We start from the raw sequence: 20,685 nt of genomic DNA on the forward strand, positions 1-20,685 counted from the left end.
AAGACACGTAATTAATAAAATAGACAAGGTTAATTAACACAACATGATAACGTATGTTTGAATTGAACAAAAAAATTCTCTTATTCGCGTAAGTTTTATGCGAAACTCAAAGCTTAAATGCTTGAAATCTCAGGACAAGAGCCTACATCCTAATGTAGATAGGGACATATGGACTATGGTCATTGTTTACCGATCACCTGGTCAAAATAGTTTTAACTTAAAGAAAGCCCATCAATTGGTCAAATTAGTTAACTTAAAAAAGCCCATCAACTGGTCAAATTGATGTATTTGAAAGAGGCCCATCAACCTTTTTGAGATGAAAATAAACTTTATCATAAGAGGGAGACAATTTTCTCAAAAGTTGGAATATTCCCTGTCAAGTCTTCGAGAAATCACCAACACTATAAAATACAATAGTTATCAACGAACAACTATTCAATTCTCACCTACAAAAACCAGACATTCTCTCTCCCTTTACTCATTTTCTCTATTTACCTTGATCACATCTGATTTGAGCGTTGGAGGGGCGTTCTCGAAAAAAAAAAAAGGCTAGTTTGATTGTATTTGCAGAATTTCCGGTGACAAGGCTCTCGAGATTTGACACTTTCCTGGAATTTTGAACTCTCAACAATACATACTCTTTTGACCAGTTTCTAAACAGGATCAATTTATAATTCTTATATAATTACTAGTATATATGGTGAAAAGAAAGTGCATGATAAGTAAAAGATTGATAGGCTAATGAAAAAAAGATGAAACAAGTATAAATAACATGGAATGGGTATTATTTACGTGATGACATCTTAGAAAAATGTAGCAAATAAATTGAAATATTCATTGTAGATTAAGTAGCTAGCAAGTAAAAAATATGGAAGGAATATTAGAAATTATTTACTTGGTACTATGCAAACTGCTCTAATAATAATTTTTCTCCTATTGCATTATGAAGCTAAAATTGAAAATTACAAAAACACAATTACTATTATTATTTGTAGTACTTACCAACTGAACGACAACTACGTACTCAATTACCTTCACCATCAAAATTATATGACTCGTTTGATTTTTCATGTCAAATTTATACTTCAAACTTTAAATTTTCACAACATACTATACTTCCTTCATTTTTTTATACTTACATCACGTGGATTGGAAGATGTAGTACAAGAAGAATTTAGTGAAGGTAATAAACATATCGATTAAAAATAATTCGAATCTTAGTAGCTCAAGTAATTTGCTCTTCATTTCAGTGTGCCAACCCACACCGATGCAACTATTAAAAAATAGAGAATATATATAAGATTAAGGTAAAATTGTTATCATCTCGATTTTACAAGATTAGTTACATAATTTTATTTAAAGCCAAACTTGTTTGATGTAAATGGTTGGAGTCCGGAGACTTAGAAACGAAAACAAAAAGGTATCCGATTTTTGAGAGAGCATTATACTGGGTAGGGAGCACCTTGTGATTATCTTTTTAGTTATATTATTTGGGAATAGAAATTCCTTTACCTTATCTATGGTATAAATCAAACCTTATCATACTATCAATACAATCATAAAACAAAAAACTATCATTTTTAAAAACAAGCCAAGAAACCAAACAATCACTTTGCAACCTCATCACGAAATACCCTCAATACATTTTTTTGATCTATATGAGCCACGAAGGTAATACAAAGTACAACATAGAGGGTTCGAACCTGTAACCTATTGTTCATATCACCTCAATTTTAATCATTAGACCAAAACATCCTTAATACTCTTAATACAATTTAAGTACATATTAACTACCTTTGTTCCTCCCCCACATTATTATTCTCAACCTTAAAATAACTTTGAGGCAAGATTTGTGATTATGATTAACATTTAAGGAACTATAATCTATAACAAGGCCGGACCATATATAGTAATATGATACTACTATATCATATATATCTAGGTTTCATTTCATATACCTAATTAAATCTTATACTCTTAGGTGGCCCCATAACTTAGCACTTAGCACTCAATAAAAACTTAGGGCAAAAAAATTAACCAATTGTGAACAAGAAGTTGTTAGCACATTGACAAAGGAGAAAACAAACTCTCAAAACCCCCTCATTCTCTCTTTTTTCTTCTTCTTTTCTCTCTCTTTCCTCAAACACCACCACCAGATTTTCTCTATCTTTCTCCCTTTTTCTTTTTCTTATTTTCCCAATTTCCTAATTCAAAATAAAAATTTACCCTTTTCTTGCCATCGAATCCATGCTTCTCTAAATATCTGATTCTATTTCTTCCCTTCTTTCCCATTTTGTTGGATACTTCATTTTTTTTTCCCTTTTATGCGATCCAATAACCTCTGCTTTTGATGTTTTTCTTTGGAGCATAACTTTTGTACAATAATTAGCATTAATCTCACTTGGGTTCTTCTTTTTTCGTTGAATTTTGGTATTAAACTTGCCATTTGTCGACATTTATCAACATATTGTTGTACCCACTTTGGAAAAGTTCCTCTATTTTTTCAGCTAGGGTTTTTTCCTGCCAAAGTTGGGTAAGATAATTTGTTCTTAATCTATCTGAAATAGGGTTTGATAGATTATTTAGGTTTCAAATTGTTGGAGTATTAGATTGTGTTTTTTTGGATTGTTTTAAGGTTTATGATCATTTTAGTAGCTTAAGTTTGGAAATTTTTTGGAGTTGTTCTTGTAGCATCTAATTCATAGTATTATAGTTTAGTTCTAGTTTGTGATAACCCAAAAATTTGACCTATTATTATTATTATTATTATTATCTGGAGTTTAACTTTTGGATAATAAGAACACCAAAGTTGATTTTTTTTGCAATTTGCAAAGTGGGAAGGTACTTTGATTGAGTTGAAAATCTGGGTTAGTTTGGTGTTTTCTTAATCTGGATTGTTACTAGTGGGTAGGTTTTGGCTTAGGATTAGAGTATTGAGTGAAGGAAACTAGCCTTTGCTTGCATGGGCGGGCTTGAGGCTAGGCAACAGCCAAGTGGGCTACACCCGAATGGGCTTCTGCCCAATGTATCTGCTTCGGTGATTCGTGTTGTAAATTCGGAACGATGGTTGAGAGCCGAGGAGAGAATTGCAGAGCTTATAGCCTGCATTCAGCCCAATCAGCCATCAGAAGAAAGGCGAAATGCTGTTGCTGATTATGTGCAGCGGTTGATCAGGAAATGCTTCCCTTGTCAGGTGAAGTTACCCCCTTTATAATGCTTGATTGCTAGGTGATAATTAGTGAGAGATTGATTGATTTGTTGTTTGACATTTCCCTGCCATTTCTTGCTAGTACTGTAGTGGTAGTACATGACCTTTTGTGCATTTACACTTCTAGTGCTGCTGTAATGCACTAATGCTATAAGAATTAGCCTTATGTTAACTGCTGTGTCAGTTTGATTTGTCTCACTTTGTGTTTCTGGAACATTTCGTATTTCGTAGTTATTATACTTACGCCTAATAGCATTTCCAGTATCAATAAATCTACCAATATTTAATGCTGTAACTCAATTCCATTATGCCGTTATAAGATTTGTACCTTTTTTGCTTGTTACCATGATTATGTATTAACTACTACCAAAGCTGTGCTGAGCTTGCATATTCAACCAGACTAATATTTTGCCTGTCATGATTTGCTGCACAATCTATGCCTCAAATGTTTCTTCATCTTCAGTTGTTGTGCAGCATCCTACTAGTTCTTCCCTCTTTCTTATATTGGGATATTTACCTGTAATAGCAGCTAAACAAATGTGGCTCGCTTGGCTTTTATTGGCCATGTCTTTATGATTATATTGCTTGTGAAGTTGAGATGGGTTGTCATTTGCATACTTCATTTTGCCTTTGAGAAAGTAGAGAGTTCTCTGAGAGGATAACGTTTTCCTCCTTTTCCTCCCTCCCTAAGACCTAAGTAACACAACGTGTTACTACGTGTTTATTATGCATCTCTCTTCAAAAGGTTAGTCCTTTGACGCCATCTCACCCCTCTAAGCACAGAAGCGTCAGTCTGTACAGGGATATCTGCTTATTGTTGTATCTGATCTACGTCATTTTGATAGTTCTCCTCCTTAATATGTATTGTTACAGGTTTTCACTTTTGGGTCTGTTCCTCTGAAGACATATTTGCCGGATGGGGACATTGACTTGACAGCATTTAGTAAAAACCAGTCTCTCAAGGAAACTTGGGCTAGTGAAGTGCGTGATATACTAGAAAGTGAAGAAAAGAATGAAAATGCAGAATTTCGTGTAAAAGAGGTCCAGTACATTCAGGCAGAAGTGAGTTATTCTTTCCATTTATCTGTTGTTACTCCATTTATGGCTTTTATAATGCAGCTAAATGTTGTTATGATTAATATTGTCCCTTTTCAGTTTGTTTTACTCTTATAACAGATAAATTAGTTAAATTATGGGTGTTGCTGTGAATCATGCTGACTAGTAAAATGTATAATGTTGATTGATGCCACTGCACACTTGTAGTGATTGCTCCACTTTCTTGAATGATGTATCTGGAAATGTTGTTGTCTTACTTTGTGGGTAAGTCATTGTTGTCGGAGAGCACCACAAATTAATCTTGTTGCTTGTTTCGTAGATTACTTAAGATCCTTTATTTTTCTCTTCAGAGGGGTTGGGCCGTTGGGGTATTGTTGTAAACAGACAATGCAAAGTCTCCTTTAGAAATGCGCTCTTACATTTGGTATCTTCATGGTCATATAATGAATCCATCGATGCTTTGTGTGTCTGGGCCTTTATACTCCGTCTCTCACAGGGCCTCTTCTCTTCAACCAAAATCTTTCAAGCTTACCTAAACTTATGTAGATTATATTTGATAAAATATATCTGATTTTATTTGAACCTTTTTAAACACTATAAAGCACGTAAATATTAAGTACTCACACTTTTGGTATCTTCATGATCATTTAGTAGATCCATCGGTGCTCTGTGTGTTGGCGCTTATAATCTGTCTCCCACAGAGTCTCTTCTCTACAACTAAAATATTTCAAACTTATCTAAAATTATGCAGATTATATCTGACTAACAGGACACTGAAAAGAACATAAACATGCACTTGTGAACAATGTCTTTGAGTAAAGCTGCTATGTGAAGCAAAACTCATAAGTAGGGCTGCAGCATTGCTCGCTAGTGTTTTATTTTTATAAAAAAGTTAAACCTAATATATATTTAACTGTGCGTTTTTTACAGGTGAAGATAATAAAGTGTCTTGTGGAAAATATTGTTGTGGACATATCATTTAATCAGTTGGGTGGGTTATGTACTCTTTGCTTCCTGGAAGAGGTGATGTTTTATTCCTTAATACTTGCTGTTGGATATTATTCAGAACTTGTGATGATTGGATTTGCACTTTCCTAAATGATTTTTCCTAACTGCAGATTGACTACTTAATTGGTCGGAATCATCTTTTCAAACGTAGCATAATATTGATCAAAGCCTGGTGCTACTATGAAAGCCGTATATTGGGTGCTCATCACGGGCTTATCTCTACTTATGCCTTGGAGACCTTGGTTCTATACATATTTCATGTTTTCGATAATACCTTCACTGGACCTCTAGAGGTGCTTTACATTTTGCTATCATTTTGTTGTGTTAGATTCTGTACTCTCTCCAATGCCGACTAATAGCATGTGCTTTCCAGGTTCTTTATCGATTTTTGGAGTTCTTTAGTAACTTTGATTGGGATAATTTTTGCGTTAGCCTATGGGGTCCTGTATCTATTAGCTCACTTCCTGATGTAACTGGTATGCGTCCTACTTGCGGCTTATTCCTATTTAATTTAAGTGTTCTTGCTATTTGTGATATACTGAAATCTATTTTATATTCAATTCTACAGCGGAGCCTCCTCGCAAAGATAGTGGATCGTTGCTGCTAAGTAGAGTATTTCTCGACTCGTGTAGTTATGTATATGCTGTCTGCCCTGGAGGCCTAGAAAATCAGGGACAGTCCTTTCCTCCCAAGCATTTTAATGTCATTGATCCTTTGCGTGTGAACAATAATCTTGGAAGAAGTGTTAGTAAAGGTACTCAATTCCTAACCCTAGTAAAAACAAATTTAGCTATCATTTTTCCTATATGAGGAGGCTTTCAAGCAATTTACTACGGTCTTTCCGAACGGAGCTTATTTCTGTAGATTGCTTGTTTCTAATACCTTTAGTTGAACATAATTTGTGAAGTTTCTTCTTTTTGAGGGGCATGGTCTCACTTGTGCTTCGGTTAGAGGTGGCCTGTAGGTTGGGTCAGGCCAATACCGGCTTCCCAGGCTACTAGGTTAGTCCAGGTTACAACTGGCCTGATCGGTCCATCAAGTGGGTGGATCGTGGATGAAATTTCAAGCCAGCCTGTTTCATACTGACTCCATCACATCTTAGTTTGGCCAGCTATATTTGATCCCTTTGATATGTTGGCTCACCAAGATCAGTCGTTCTCCCGTCCTGGGTCAGCCCAGCCAGTTGCTTCCTGGCTGCTTCTGTTTTCTCCAAGCCTAGCCCTGCGCGTCACCTGAGAAACTAGCTTGACTAATTAATCAATAGTAACGTTCTTTTTATAAAAAATATGCCTATTTCTGGTTGAAACTTGAGTGCTAAAACATCCTTTACTGAGCTATATTCTGTCATCAATTTGGGAGAGATGAATATCTGATATCAACCTGGAAAAAAGGGAATACTTCCTCTGTTTTTTATTGAGTCAGTTCTCCCTTTTATGTGAAAGCTTTTCAGGAGAAGTGACTCACTTAGTAAAAAAACGGAGGAAGTATGTGTAACTCTGTGACCTGTTACATCATAACATGAGCAGGGAAGGGGATTGACTAAAAATATTATATAATATAGCATCAACTGACTTCAAGTTTTTGTTGATGATCTAAAAGGATGTTGTTTATACTTGGCTTATTAATTTTGCAGGAAATTTCTACAGAATTCGCAGTGCTTTTGCATTCGGGGCAAAGAGGCTAGCCAGGTTAGTGGATTGTCCTGAAGAAAACATTATTTTTGAGTTAAACCAGTTCTTTATGAATACATGGGAGAGGCATGGTAGTGGCATCCGTCCTGATGTCCCAAATAGTGACTCGTGGCGCTTAAGATCAACAAATCCAGATGATCAATCAACTAATCAAGAGAATGCCGTAAGTAGCAAGAATAGTATCAATTCATCAATGCAAGAAATTGAGGTTGAGGTTCCTCAGAGTACTCGGCCTCTATCCTCTCAACGTACTAGTTATCCACTGGAAAGCACTTCCAAAATCAATGATGTTGCTGAAGCTTCTTGCACACATGGTCAGAAGAATTTTGTGAATTTGACCAGTTCAAGGATTTTAGAGAAGGCTGAGAAGACCAATCCTTCTCAGAGTGTGCAAATTGACAGAAGTAAGAAAAACCTGAGACCTGATCATTTGGTGAATGAAGTACAGGGGAAGTATCTTTTTGCTCGGACACGGTCAAGTCCTGAGCTCACTGATGCATATTATGACGCATCTTCACGAGCAAGGCGTAATAGACCTAATGAAATTGGGAGGAGCCAAATTGCTTCTTCAAAGACGGATAGCAAACTTAGAAAAAATATAGCATCTGAAACCATGTCAACGCAAAGCACCGTGTCCTCGTCAGATGAACTTTTATCTGGAATGCACAGTTCCTCGCATCATATCACAGATGTTACTGCTGATTCCAACAGTATTTCAAATAGTTATGTTGATGATTCTGGAACTGGCATTGTGAGCGAGGATCACGCTTCTGTAGTGGGGACGCTAGGGATGCATCAAGAGGAGCAAGATCTTGTTAATCTGATGGCGTCCACATCTTTGCACAATTATGGTGGACAGGTCCCTATGCCTCTGAATTTGGCATCAACTCATCTACCTGTACCAATATCTCAATCAGTGCTTGCCTCTATGGGATATGGTCAAAGAAGCATGGGAGGGATGGTCCCTGCTAACATGCCCCTGATTGATCCTCACTGGGCTGCAAATTTGCAGTTTCAGCAAGGTTTGATATCATCTCCGTTGACCCAAATTTTTCCTGGAATTGGGATGTCTAGAAATTCTGAGGATCTAATTGAACAAGGTGATGAAAACTTTGGTTCTTTAGAAATGGCACGACAAGTTGCTGATAGTGAATATTGGCGTGAACGAGATACGGCTTCAAGTGGAGTGTTTGGCCAAGATGATTTGAGTTTAGAGACGCGGGAGGCAGATGACAGACAGCCTTCAACTTCCGGTAATTCCATCTTGGTTCCCTCGTCTCGCATGGCTAGTTCAGGGAGTTCTGTAAAAGCACAGCCAAAACTTAATAAGGAGTTTCGAGAGTCAATGAGAGATGAGTATGTGGAAAAATTTCAGGGCCAAGATAACCGAGTAAATGACTTTTACTCAGATGATAGGGTTTCTAGTGCTAGGTTTTCTTCTGCTTCTCAGGCTGGTTCAGTGAGAAGTAAGACATCATCTGAGAGTTCATGGGATGGATCGTCTGCAAGAGTGTTGAAGGTGGCTAGGGAAAAGCGGGGGAAGAAAACAGTTGCTTCAGCTTCAGTACCTTCTAATATACATGGAAAAGATAAAAATACCTTCGAACATGATGCTGCCGAGTTAGATGATAAAGCTAGAGATTGGAACAATGTGTCCACAACAGGGAATGAAATTGATGAAAGAAGTATAACTTCTCAGCATGCATCGACTTTGCATGTCCCAAGCCATCACTTGCCGGGCTTTGAAGTTTCACATACTAGTGGGTCTGATTCAATTATAAATATTGCTCCCATGCTTGTGGGTCCTGGCTCACAGCAAATTCCTTTTACATTCTACCCCACTGGACCACCAGTACCGTTCTTGACTATGCTTCCTTATTATGGTTATCCTGCCGAGGCTGGAAGGTCTGATCCATCAAGTAATCCTCTACGTGGGGAGGAGGGTCTTGACCGCAGTGATTCTGGGCAAAAGATCGGTTTTTCTGAAGGGCATGATGCTTCTGATGTTTTGGATACCTATAATAATTCCATGAGAAGAGCAACTGCAGTGGAGTCTTTGGAAGAGCGAAAGCCTAATATCCTTGACGGTGACTTCGCGAGCTACTGGCAAAATCTGCAATTTGGACGACTTTGCCAGGGCCCAAGGTTTCTTGGACCCGTCATGGGTCACTCCTCTGCTGCTGTACCTCCGATGTACTTACAAGGTCGCTTACCTTGGGATGGTCCCGGAAGACCTGTTGCAGCAAATGCGAACCTTTTGTCCCAGCTTATGAATTATGGCCCTCGCCTGGTGCCAGTTGCTCCTCTTCAGTCTGTGTCGAGCAGACCCTCTACTGTCTACCAACGCTATGCTGATGAACTACCGAGATATCGTAGTGGAACAGGAACCTATTTACCAAACCCTGTAAGGCCATCTCTTATTCCTTCTGTGCATATTGTTGTCCATATTTTATTGTCTTCTGCATGTGATTGTTGCACTTGCATGTTTCAACAGTTCACATAGTAAGTTTGGATTGTTTTCTTTTTAACTCATTTTAAGCAATTTGGATGCGGGTTGAGTGGAGTGTGAGTACACATAATTACGAAGGCAAGTGAAGTCCTTAACTTTGATGCGAAATAGGAAGGACACCATTAAGAGAGATTTTAAAACTCTCAAACAAGTACAAGTATTAGAAGCCTTGAAAAACCCTTTAAAGGGCCTAACAGTAAAAAAACGCAAGGGTGAGATCTAAAGTATAAAGAATGATAAAAGAAGATACATGATGATATTCTGTAGATCAAGTTTATAGTCAGCTTCGACTGGAAGTGGAATACCAAAATGCAGGTTTTAATCTTCAGACATGGTTCTTCCATAATGCATTTAGCCAATGAGCAACTATGTTAACATCTCTCTTGGCATGGAGCAGAACCACGATCCAATCTTCCTTTAGTATAGCATTAGCATTTTGAATGATAGCTCCAAGTTTATAACGAAAGAAGCAGCCGGCATTGTTTAGTATTAATACCAGCGCTTGAGTTGTAACCCTAGTTAAGACTATTGCTTTCTAAGCAAATGAGGTGCACTGAGACTGGAAGACCCTGAAATTGCGATTCTCTCTTCCGAAGAATGATGGTAGCTCCCCTTCTTCTTTCTCTATTCCCACAAAAGTCAAACTGTAATTGTGTAGCTTCTCAAACTGCCAGAAATTTCAAGTCCATTCTGTCTTGATCTTTCTAGCGACTTCCTCTCTCGCTTACACCAGCCTTTCTGAGTATTGTGACAGACTTCCACTAGCTCTCCTGTCCTGCCATTGTCTTTTGTGAGAGAAGCATTCGTTGAATATTGGCTAAACACTGAGGGGAATTAGTCATACAATGACACAATCTATGATGAATAACTCGCTATTAGCTGTAACCTTTATGCTGCCAAGTAGAAAAAGAAAACTCATTTCTATCTCTCTAATGTGTTGGGGTGATGATCTATTACATGTTCCCTGGTGAGATATCTCAAGTAGACATCCGGACAGAGGCTGTGGGTCCGATGATGGCTGGGTGTGGATTCATAATGGAAGAGTAAGGTTTGTTAGGGCTGTAGGAACAGGATGAAAAAGTTTCGTTGGATCTGTTTACTGAGCTACTGTGCCTGTATATTATATCTGTAATCTTGAACACCCGAGTTACTTGGGGAGAGAGAGAGAGAGAGGGAGGGTTTTTAATAATTAGAAAATGATCGTGGATTGCAAGTTAATCTGGTAGCCCTGAATATTATAGTTCCTTACACCTCACATATCTTAGTCGTCCATCCCCAACCAGATCACTGCAAGACCCGCCTCTCCAGATAATTTGGGGTCAGCAGCTAGTATAATCCAACAGATAGGATTGCTTTGCATCTGGTACAAATACTTTCTTTGACTGGCTGATTATCCTACTCTGCTTGCAAAACTATGATACTAATGTCTAATGTGCGTTCAATTATTATGCGACTGCTTGAGATCTTGGCTGATGATACATCAAGCTATCCCCATTGGTACTCAGGATATTGGTGATCGGATTATGGTGATCAGACTTAGGGAATCATCATAATTGCATAATAGATTTTTTTTTTTTTGCTTTTGTTTCTCTTTCTTGTTTGTCTTCATAAAGTTGTCTCGAGCATCTACATGCCTATCTCTGAGAACTGAGAGGGTGAAGTACATTGTTTCAGACTCATAGTTGTGTTATAAACTCAACTCTGATCTCTTGTTTTTATTAATCATTTGATATCTAATTGTTAATTTCTGTATGCTTCAGAAGGCCTCTGTTAGAGATCGGCATTCTTCTGGGACGAGAAGGAACAGTTACAACTATGACAGAAATGATCATGGTGACAGAGAAGGAAATTGGAATGCTGCGAAAGCGAGAGCTGCTGGGCGTGGTCACAATCGTAGCCAGGCTGAGAAGTTAAGGATTGACCGACAAGCAACCAATGAGAGTCGAGCTGACAGGGCTTGGTCTACCTATAGACATGACCAAATATCTTCATATCAGACGCAAAATGGCCCATCACGACCCAGTTCCTCTCAGAGCAGCTTGGTAAATGTGGCTTATGGGATGTACCCAATGCCAGGCATGAATTCAGGTGGGGTAACGTCAAATGGACCTGTTGTCATGCTATATCCATATGATCATAATTCTGGTTATGTATCACCCGGGGAGCAACTTGAGTTTGGCTCTCTTGGTCCTATGAGTGTTGTTGGCACGAATGATGCATCACAACCTGTTGAAGGAACTCGGTTGAGGAGAGCATATGAGGATCAAAGATTTCATGGGAGCTCTGCACAACAGTCTTCACCAGACCAACAGTCGTCCCCTCGCTTCCAAAGGTGAATCTTTCTCTCTCACATCTCCCTCTGTTGTCTGCAGCTTGAGGTAAATTATTGTCTCTATTTATCTAGCTCAATACTGCAGAAGCCTTTTTTATTCCTGCTGCTGCTTAGTTCTTATTCCTCAGTAACTTTATTAACAGTGATTATATTCTTGGGTTATAACAGGAGGATTTGATTATTTTGCCAGATCAGTGGCCCAAAGGAACTACCAGTTGAAAGATGAAGACTTTCCTCCGTTGGTGTTCCAAAATCAGGGACAAGGTGGTGGGAGGATCTTTAATGAAAAACACTCCTACCACCAGACTCTGATGCTTGCACCACAAGCATAGGAGGACGTGTGGGGTTGCGATGGCTGGGTTGGTGAACGGATCTGTCGGCTTGGTTCTGTACACTAGGAATCATTTTCCAAGCAACTCCCGCTCCAAGAGTCGAGGACTGGTGAACAAGGAAAAGATCATGAAATGGAGGTTCACGAATCAATCAATCCTTTATCCCCCACCCCCCCAAAAGTAAATGTGACAGGGGGTGAAAGGAGCAGCAGGCTGAGGCATTTGGGAGTTCAAAATTTTTAGGCTCTGACACACTGTAACTTAGTCAAAGTAGCTTGTAGAAACTACAAATAGGGCTTTTCTTTTGCCCTGATGAGCATCAGTTTTTCATTCTTACCCACTGTATTAGTAGGGGGTTCTTGACAAAGCTCATGTGATAGCTGTTTTCCAGTAGTTCAGATTTGCTATGAACAGTGTAGCAAACTCACCCTCATATTTAAAGGAGTAGACAGAAGTTGTTGATACTGTTCCTGTTCATCTTCTTGTCCTAATACTTGGGGATTGTCTTCCATTAGTCTTTGCTGAACTTGTCATTAACTTACTGGACCACATCCCGGAGTTTGATCTTGTGAGGCAGTGGCTTATGTGTTTGGATCCTCTAGAGTTGTAAAATAGCTCTACAAGATGGAGTGTGAGCAATATCAATCTTTGAATAAAAAATCAATGGTTCATATATTCTCTTTTTAAAATTCTCACTATTTTTTCTCATCAAAACCCACCTTTTAATTTTTTCCTCCCACTAATATGAGCCATTGATTTAAAAATGTATGGTTCACATACAACTCTACCTTGTAGAGTTTCATAAAACTCTAGAGAATTTGTACAGGTGGCCTGTGAGGGTAACTATGCAAACAAATCCTGATCAGTTCCCAACCAGTTTCTCCTTAACCGAAGAGAGAGGCAAAGAATACTCTTCCAATTGGAGAATACTAGAGCTACCCAATAGGGCAATAAGCAATTCTCCTCATACTACTCACTAAAAATATGAGTAAAATTCGTCTAGAGTGGGTTTAGCAAGCGCTTTTGAGGAAGTTTATAGAAATCGAGCTAAGTCAAAACTCTATTAATAGTGAAAATAGTGTTCGAGGCAAGATTTGGTGTCTAAAATAGTGTTTTATAAAAGCTAAAAAAAGCTTTCGTGGTAGATTTAGCTTTTGAAGATCGAATACTAATCGTTTTAAAAGCAATTTTGACATCTGTTTTTATTAGCTAACAACTAATAGCTACAACGACAATTAGTTTTGTCAAATAAACCCCAAATGATTTTCATATCAAATATACTTCATTTGTTTCATTTTACTCGCTACACTTCTCAATTCACGGACTCCTAGGCAATTTTGGAAAAGAGAGGGGTAGAGAGTAAAAAGAAAAGGGACCCATGTGAGAGGACAAAGATAGAGAGAGTTTATTGCCTAAAAAAGAAATGTAACAAGTAATGTAAAACTTCCCACAATGAAAATTGTAGCGAGTATTATGAAAAGGAGCATATATAATAAATCAGATATTTTTATCTCTCTCGTCTAAAGACCAAAAAAAAAAAACTATAGGCCAGTAGGCCCTATCCAAATTAGTGCTTTATTAAATTTTAAGTACACACTAGGCCAATAACGAAAAGATCAACCTAGTAAAAAAGAAGTCATATACCCAAAAAAATCTTCCCTAAACCTAAAAAAAACTCACTGAATTACTGGAAACCGGAAGCTGAAAAACCCTTCTTAAACCCTTTCTTCTTCCCACCTCAAATTCTCCACCATTTCCTAACCTTATCATAACTGGAAACCGGAAAAACCCAGAAATTCTCTCTCCTCCACCACTCCATCTGATGCCAGTAAGACCACTTCCTCCGTTGCGCTCCCTTCTCTCTCCTCTTCCTATGTCTTTTAATTCAATTCATAATCCTTCTTCTTCAATCCCTACATTTCGCCGTATTTTCCCCTTAAAACTCAAATATCTAGGGTTAGGGTTAGGGTTTCCTCCTCGTAATTTCTCAACTCGCCCATTTAAATCAAGGTCCGATTCCGGACCCAAATACCCGCGAGAGATGGTTGCTAAAGCAGCGTCAACGTCGAAGAGTTTAATTGAGGATGAAGATGAGTTGAGTAATTGGGTTAGTGGGTTGAGAACTGGTTCGTTTAAGTCTGGTGTTTTTACTGATGATGAGGAGAATGTTGATAGAGGATTAGGCAAGAAATGGGGGAGTGAGGGGCAAGTTAGTAAGCGGGGGCGGGAGTCGAATAATGTACCTTCTTCTACTAAGGATTCTCCAAGGTTTGGGAGGAGATTTGGGGGTGAAGATGAGGGGAGAGAGAAGAGAATGAGAGGAAATGAGAGAGAATTCGGGACGAGAGGCGGTCGGGGAGGCGGGGGGATTAGAGGAGGTGGAAGGATAGGGAGGGAAGGTGTGAGAGGAAATGAGAGAGAGTTTGGAGGTAGGAATAGTCGAGGCGTAGGCGGGGGTGTTAGAGGAGGTGGGAGGATAGGTAGAGAAAGAGAATTTGTGGGGAGGGAGGGTGTGAAGGGAAAAGAAAGAGAATTTGGGGAGAGAAATGTGCGTGGCGGGGGTGGTAGTAGAGGAGGTGGGAAGATAAGTAGTGTTGAGGTGGGTGGTGGGAAGCGAGGTGCGTTTGTTTCGGAGGAGGAGGAGGATGAGGTTGATGAACTTGAGTTTAGGAAAGGGAAGGATAAGTCGGTTTCTGGGTTTTTGGATTTGATTGATGAGGATGATAGTGATGAGGATATTGATGATGATGATGAGGAAGTTGTGATTAGGAGTAGGAGTTCTTTGTTTGCAAATGAGGGTGAGAAACCGAGTTCTGGACCTAGCTCATCAGATAGTGTTGATACTTACCTTAGCGAAACGAGGTGTGTTTCATTATATGTTTGGTTTCTTTTACTAGTTTCTATGCTATCTGATTCATTTACTTTTGTCATTAGCCTTGGTTTCTTGCTTATGGAATTTTGTTATGAGTGGTATATATTTTGCATTTAACCAGCTAAGTGTACATGAATATAATTTTCTTCAGTGTGTGATAGAGATGGAAGTTTTATTCAATGTATCTCCTTGAATTTAGAAGTCTTTCTTTCTGCTTATGGTGGATGTTCTTCCCTCCTGATTTATCCAATGCACCCTTTCCCTAAAGCATCAATCCAAGGTTGGGATTGAATTCTGTCAGAGTAAAATATCCTTACCCACGGATTGCCTCTCACTCTATCCAATTTAGCCAGTCAAGCTTATCTTCTCTCGATCCGGCAAGTACAGGTTAATAGATCCATCCATACAAGTTATTTAAATCCTGACCTTCCAATTTATAATGCCATTCAGGGTTACCCCAAGGGACAGGCAAAGGTATCTAAGAAACAAAATCTCTCGTGTGTTAATCCAGTCATGGGCTATGTAAGTCGTAAGGGCAGGCATTGTGCTGGAGGCTCTTCCTCCGAAGGAGTTGCTATTAGTTTGTTTGCCTTGTGAATGGGATATGTAGTTCCGAATGGCCAGTTCAGTTATTTGGATTTTACTTTTGAGGAGTTATGGATCTGTATATGTGTTTATTTTCCCATTCAGCCAATGCCTTATTTCCACACTGTCTGCAGGTTTGATCAATGTGCTGTCTCAGACTTGTCGCTGAAAGCAATCAGGGATGCTGGCTATGAGAAGCTTACAATGGTGCAAGCGGCAACTCTCCCTGTTATTCTAAAAGGTCAATAAGAAAAGTATTCAGTAAAACTTATTTTTGCAGTGCTACTGATTACTTTGCAATGTGAGAATTATTGGTATTTGGTATGATGGTATCTGAGTTAGGGAGACAAGAACTATGCTATATGTGGTCTATTTGTACTAGTAGATGATATATAAATGCGTAGATATGGTTTCTGCTCTTGTTGGGCAGTTGGGTACTTTTTTTGGTTAAAATGGCAGCTGCAATATAAGTACAAGTTGTCAATAGACAAAATGGGAGCTGCAATATAAGTACAAGTTGTCAATAGACGATTAGAGTGCTGAATGTACGTTGTATGCCCTTGATGGTTATATTTTTGTTGCCAATGGATGTGCAAACTAGTTTAAGCGGTAAAGTCTGTTCTAGTCTCCGTGGTCCTCGGGCTGTTCACCACTCATATATTCCAGCTTTTGGGTGTTTTTAGTGGCAAGTGGGAGTTGTCTTATAACAGGCGATCTTTTCTGCGTTCTTTTAATGTGGGGGGGGGGGATGGGGTGAGTTGAACATTATTCTACTAAGAAATCTTTTGAGTCTTTAACTTAGTTTACCTTTATTCTATGACTTCACTGCTCTTGGGGCGTTGGGTTTAGGTTTTTTTATATGCCAACTTATGTTTCTGTTAACAACATAGATTTCATCTCTGAATGATAGGACTTACAATTAGGTAGTAGCACTAGCACTAATAGGCGAATACACCCACACACACATATTTTGACATTAAGATGCTTAAGTCCAATATCTCTTGTTAGATCTTGATTTTAGTTGATTGAGCAACCAGCAACTACATTTGTTAATTAGTCCCTGAGGCCTTTTCTCTCTGCAATATGTCATCCATCAACAGCTCAATGCATATTCCAGTTAGAGCTCAATGATACAACAGCAGTAGAGTCTTTGATTGCACGGTTCTGTCCTCTTTGTCATTCTCAAAAGCTTGTGTAGGATTTCTGTTGATTTTCAAATTTAACACCATGCTTGATAAGCTAAACCTCCATTTCGAATTTGTTTTGCTGCCGCTTAATTAGTACCTGATTGATTTCCTGGTATATTTCAGGTAAGGATGTTATGGCAAAAGCTAAAACAGGCACAGGAAAAACTGTAGCATTTTTGGTAAAACATATTTCATCTTTATCAAGAGTGTTCAAATACTATGAAACAGCACATGTTTTTAAATTGATCTATTGACAAAATAAAGACCTAATATATCCTGAGTTTCAAGAGAAGACTCGAGATATATTTAATTTATTACCTCAAAATATATCTATTTATTTTATTTTGATACTAAGACTTGTTCTTAATTTCAGCTTCCATCCATTGAAGTCGTGATAAATACACCTCCTGCTGGTCGCGATCAGAAGCGACCACCAATTCTTGTTCTCGTAATATGTCCAACACGAGAGCTTGCTAGTCAAGCTGCTGCAGAAGCTAACAAGTTACTCAAGTATCATTCTTCCATTGGTGTCCAAGTTGTGATAGGAGGTACTAGACTTGCAGTTGAGCAGAAGCGCATGCAGGCAAATCCTTGTCAGGTCAGATACATAAATCTTTCGAGTAGTTTATACAAAGCCTCTAATGGACATATTTGAAATCTAGAATTTAATCATCATGATGCCCAGTATTTTCTATCGCTAAATTGCCTCTGACGGCTCTTTATTGACTTACAATGGACACAGATTCTAGTAGCTACTCCTGGACGGCTTAGGGATCACGTTGAGAACACTGCAGGATTTGCCACTCGGCTTATGGGAGTGAAGGTTCTTGTACTTGATGAAGCTGATCACTTGTTAGACATGGGTTTCCGCAAGGACATTGAGAGGATTGTCGCTGCCGTTCCCAAACAACGGCAAACACTTCTGTTCTCCGCCACCGTACCAGATGAGGTTTGTTCTTTCCTCAGCAAGTGGCTGCATGTCCTCTGTGCAATGATGTGAAAGAAATTCTGAAATGAATCTTTAATCTGCAATTTCCTTTGATCCAGAGAATGAATAAAGTCTGAATATTTTCTTTTTGAAGGTTCGTCAAATCAGCCATATTGCTTTAAAAAGAGATCATGAATTCATCAGTACCGTTCAAGAAGGTAGCGAGGAGACACATGCACAGGTGTGTTTACGGTGCTATTGCTGTCAAAAGTTTCCATGTATATTCTTGTAATATCCTGCTGTATATGTTTGGCTGAATTACTAGGTGTGTACTCTAAATTGAAAAACCCATTTGCCGTCACCAGAAGTTGATTTACAGTTTTTTCCCCTTCACCTTGGCTCTCCTAAATCCTAAGTCCTATCTCAACCTGACCCCTTTCTGTCTCCTCCTTGCCATCATCATTATCATTCATCACGAACAAGCTTTGTCTTTTTCTAACTCTTTTACTTTCTTTCCCCCTCTGACCATCACTATTCACCACCAGCAGTCCCTCTCATTTAGTGATTTCTAGTCCTCTCTTTGCTCTCTCTAATATTCATATAACTTCTTCTCTCCTTCCCTCCTTGGCTTTTTCCTCTGTCTCAGGCATGAAAATCAAAAAAGAAAAATGAAGGCAAAAATCTAAATCTTCTGCATAAGAATTGTGTTATGCTAATCACTTAGTTCAATTAAGTTTCCATGGCATTGAAATATGAAAGATGAAAAATGTCATGGTCAATAGGATGTATTATATCAAGTAGTAGTTGGAGTAATTGGAGGAGTTGAAGGATAGGAAGCAAAATATGCAGGAAAGAATCTGCTTCTTAATCACTACTCTTCTCTCCTACATTTTCAACTCCTTCAATTACCCCAAAAAGAGGTGGTTAAAGAGGAGTATCAGAGCTTGGATATGAAAAATTGGAGTTAGAAAGGAATACTAGAGAGGGGAGAGAATGAGAGGGGAACCTGAGGTGAGCCATTATTGTGAGGTGGCTCTCAAAATAGTACATGGAGTATTGAGTTGGGTAAGAAAAGTAATTGAAGCAAAAAAATTGCCAAAAAACCACTTATGGCAAGAAAAAAAGTACGTATGGATTCTAGAGCTATAATTTTTGTCTTACGCCCACATGGCCATGGCCCGTCCCGGGGGGGGGGGGGGTTAATACGTATTAGGTAATTTAGGTAATTTTGATTTTATTTTCTGACTCAAAACTTATGTATGAACTTTTCAGGTCAGGCAGATGCATTTAGCTGCTGCATTGGAGAACCAATTTCCTCTATTATACACTATGCTTAGGGAGCATATCTCAGATGATGTGAACTATAAGGTGCAAATATTGATCTTTTTACTGTGGGAAAAATCTATCTGGTATCTTTTTTCTTTTTGTGGCCGACTTTGCCTCTGCCATGATTTCCGTAGTTGCCTTGCCTGATCGGACAATCCTTGAACTCCATATTGATTTCTTACCTAGAGATATGCCGTTTATTTCACGATTTTTATCTGAAGTCGCAACATGCTGCTATGCAGGTTCTCGTATTCTGTACCACAGCTATGGTGACGAAACTCGTTGCAGATCTTCTTGGCGAGCTTAATTTGAATGTTCGTGAGATCCACTCGAGGAAGCCACAGAGCTACAGGACCAGAGTGTCCGATGAGTTCCGCAAGTCAAAGGGTCTCATCCTTGTAACTTCAGATGTTTCAGCACGTGGAGTTGATTATCCAGATGTTACCCTTGTTATACAGGTACATTACTGCCTAGGTTGTTTGACTTAGCATATGGCCATATGCCCTTAGATTAAGGCCTAAGGGGAGGGTGTTGAGAAGTGATGCCTCCATCAGGGGGTTTGTTCTTCAAAATTACCCATTTGTTTAGCCTGGAAAATACCAAAATATCCCTTTGTATGTTTAACCATTTGTTTGTGAAACTAAATTTTGACTATCTTTGTCTCGCTAAAATCTCATGTCGTAAACCATTTGTTTCATCTACAGCTCGGAGTTCCATCTGATAGAGAACAGTACATACATCGGCTTGGCAGAACAGGACGGAAAGGTAAACAAGGGCAAGGGATACTCGTATTGGCACCATGGGAGGAATTTTTCTTGAGCTCTATCAAGGATCTTCCAATAACCAAAGCGACAACTCCAATGATTGATCCTGATATAAGGAAGAAAGTAAGATATCAGATGTTTGCCTTCGTTTGTCGGTTCTATTTTGAAGTTTCTTTTGAGATTTCTTTCTAATCTTGCTTTTTATTTTATTTGTGTTCCTTTTACGTCTCGTGATGATAGGTTCAGCGGGCTTTAGCACAGGTTGAGATGAAGAACAAGGAAGCAGCATACCAGGCATGGCTTGGGTACTATAATTCCACGAAGAACGTGGGGCGTGACAAAACGAGGCTTGTAGAGCTAGCAAATGAGTTTAGTCGAAGCATGGGGCTTGATACGCCTCCCGCCATTGCCAAAATGGTTCTTGGCAAGATGGGCTTGAAAAATGTCCCTGGTTTGCGTATCAAATAGATGTAATCAACTGATTATATTGTTTTGATTTCGAGCTATGTAATTTAGGCTGACACTCGAGGGCAATTATATTTTTTGGTAACATTAAATCTTGTCGCACTTTAGCTGTCTTTGGCATGTATCATTTCAGGTTTTTGGTAGTAGGTTAGAGGTTATTAGTTCAAATTGCTATTGTTAGATGGTGTATATTCTTGGATCAAGGTGTATATTCACCTAGCGATTTATTTATACTTTGCGTGAAGTAAACTGAAATACGTGTGGGTGTGTGGATGCTAGCTACTTTTTTTTTAAGGTTAGATGAATATTCAAGTTGGGAAAATTAGGGATCTTCTTGTCTACAGGCTAAGAATCGAACTCTTGTCATAAAAGTGGAAGGTGGGTTTCGAACTAATAAGGGCAACCTTGAATCTTGTGGATGT

At 38.8% G+C, this 20,685-nt stretch overlaps 2 protein-coding genes across 4 annotated transcripts; both read left to right on the forward strand.

Moving 5' to 3' along the window:
* Positions 1-2,050: 2,050 nt before the first annotated feature.
* On the forward strand, positions 2,051-12,613 carry LOC104885924 (hypothetical protein). 3 transcript variants are annotated; one of them, XM_010670584.4, is made up of 9 exons: positions 2,051-3,193; positions 4,082-4,270; positions 5,195-5,287; positions 5,383-5,565; positions 5,646-5,748; positions 5,841-6,026; positions 6,906-9,367; positions 11,236-11,804; positions 11,995-12,613. In XM_010670584.4, the coding sequence occupies exons 1-9, from the start codon at positions 2,963-2,965 to the stop codon at positions 12,134-12,136; spliced, it is 4,158 nt and encodes a 1,385-aa protein (XP_010668886.2). In that variant the 5' UTR covers positions 2,051-2,962; the 3' UTR covers positions 12,137-12,613. The 3 variants fall into 3 exon arrangements, with proteins under 3 accessions (XP_010668886.2, XP_010668834.2, XP_010668926.2); XM_010670532.3 differs by having other exon boundaries at positions 2,052-3,193; positions 11,233-11,804; XM_010670624.4 differs by having other exon boundaries at positions 2,052-3,193; positions 11,233-11,804; positions 11,973-12,139.
* Positions 12,614-13,744: 1,131 nt separating this feature from the next.
* LOC104885831 (DEAD-box ATP-dependent RNA helicase 31) lies at positions 13,745-20,518 on the forward strand. The gene is made up of 10 exons (XM_010670458.3): positions 13,745-14,998; positions 15,728-15,834; positions 16,904-16,959; positions 17,154-17,378; positions 17,523-17,729; positions 17,863-17,949; positions 18,981-19,076; positions 19,277-19,492; positions 19,739-19,921; positions 20,039-20,518. The coding sequence occupies exons 1-10, from the start codon at positions 13,959-13,961 to the stop codon at positions 20,264-20,266; spliced, it is 2,445 nt and encodes an 814-aa protein (XP_010668760.2). The 5' UTR covers positions 13,745-13,958; the 3' UTR covers positions 20,267-20,518.
* The last annotated feature ends 167 nt before the right edge of the window (positions 20,519-20,685 follow it).

The sequence above is a fragment of the Beta vulgaris genome, chromosome 1 (genome assembly GCF_026745355.1).
Source record: "Beta vulgaris subsp. vulgaris cultivar EL10 chromosome 1, EL10.2, whole genome shotgun sequence".
Lineage (NCBI taxonomy): Eukaryota > Viridiplantae > Streptophyta > Magnoliopsida > Caryophyllales > Amaranthaceae > Beta > Beta vulgaris.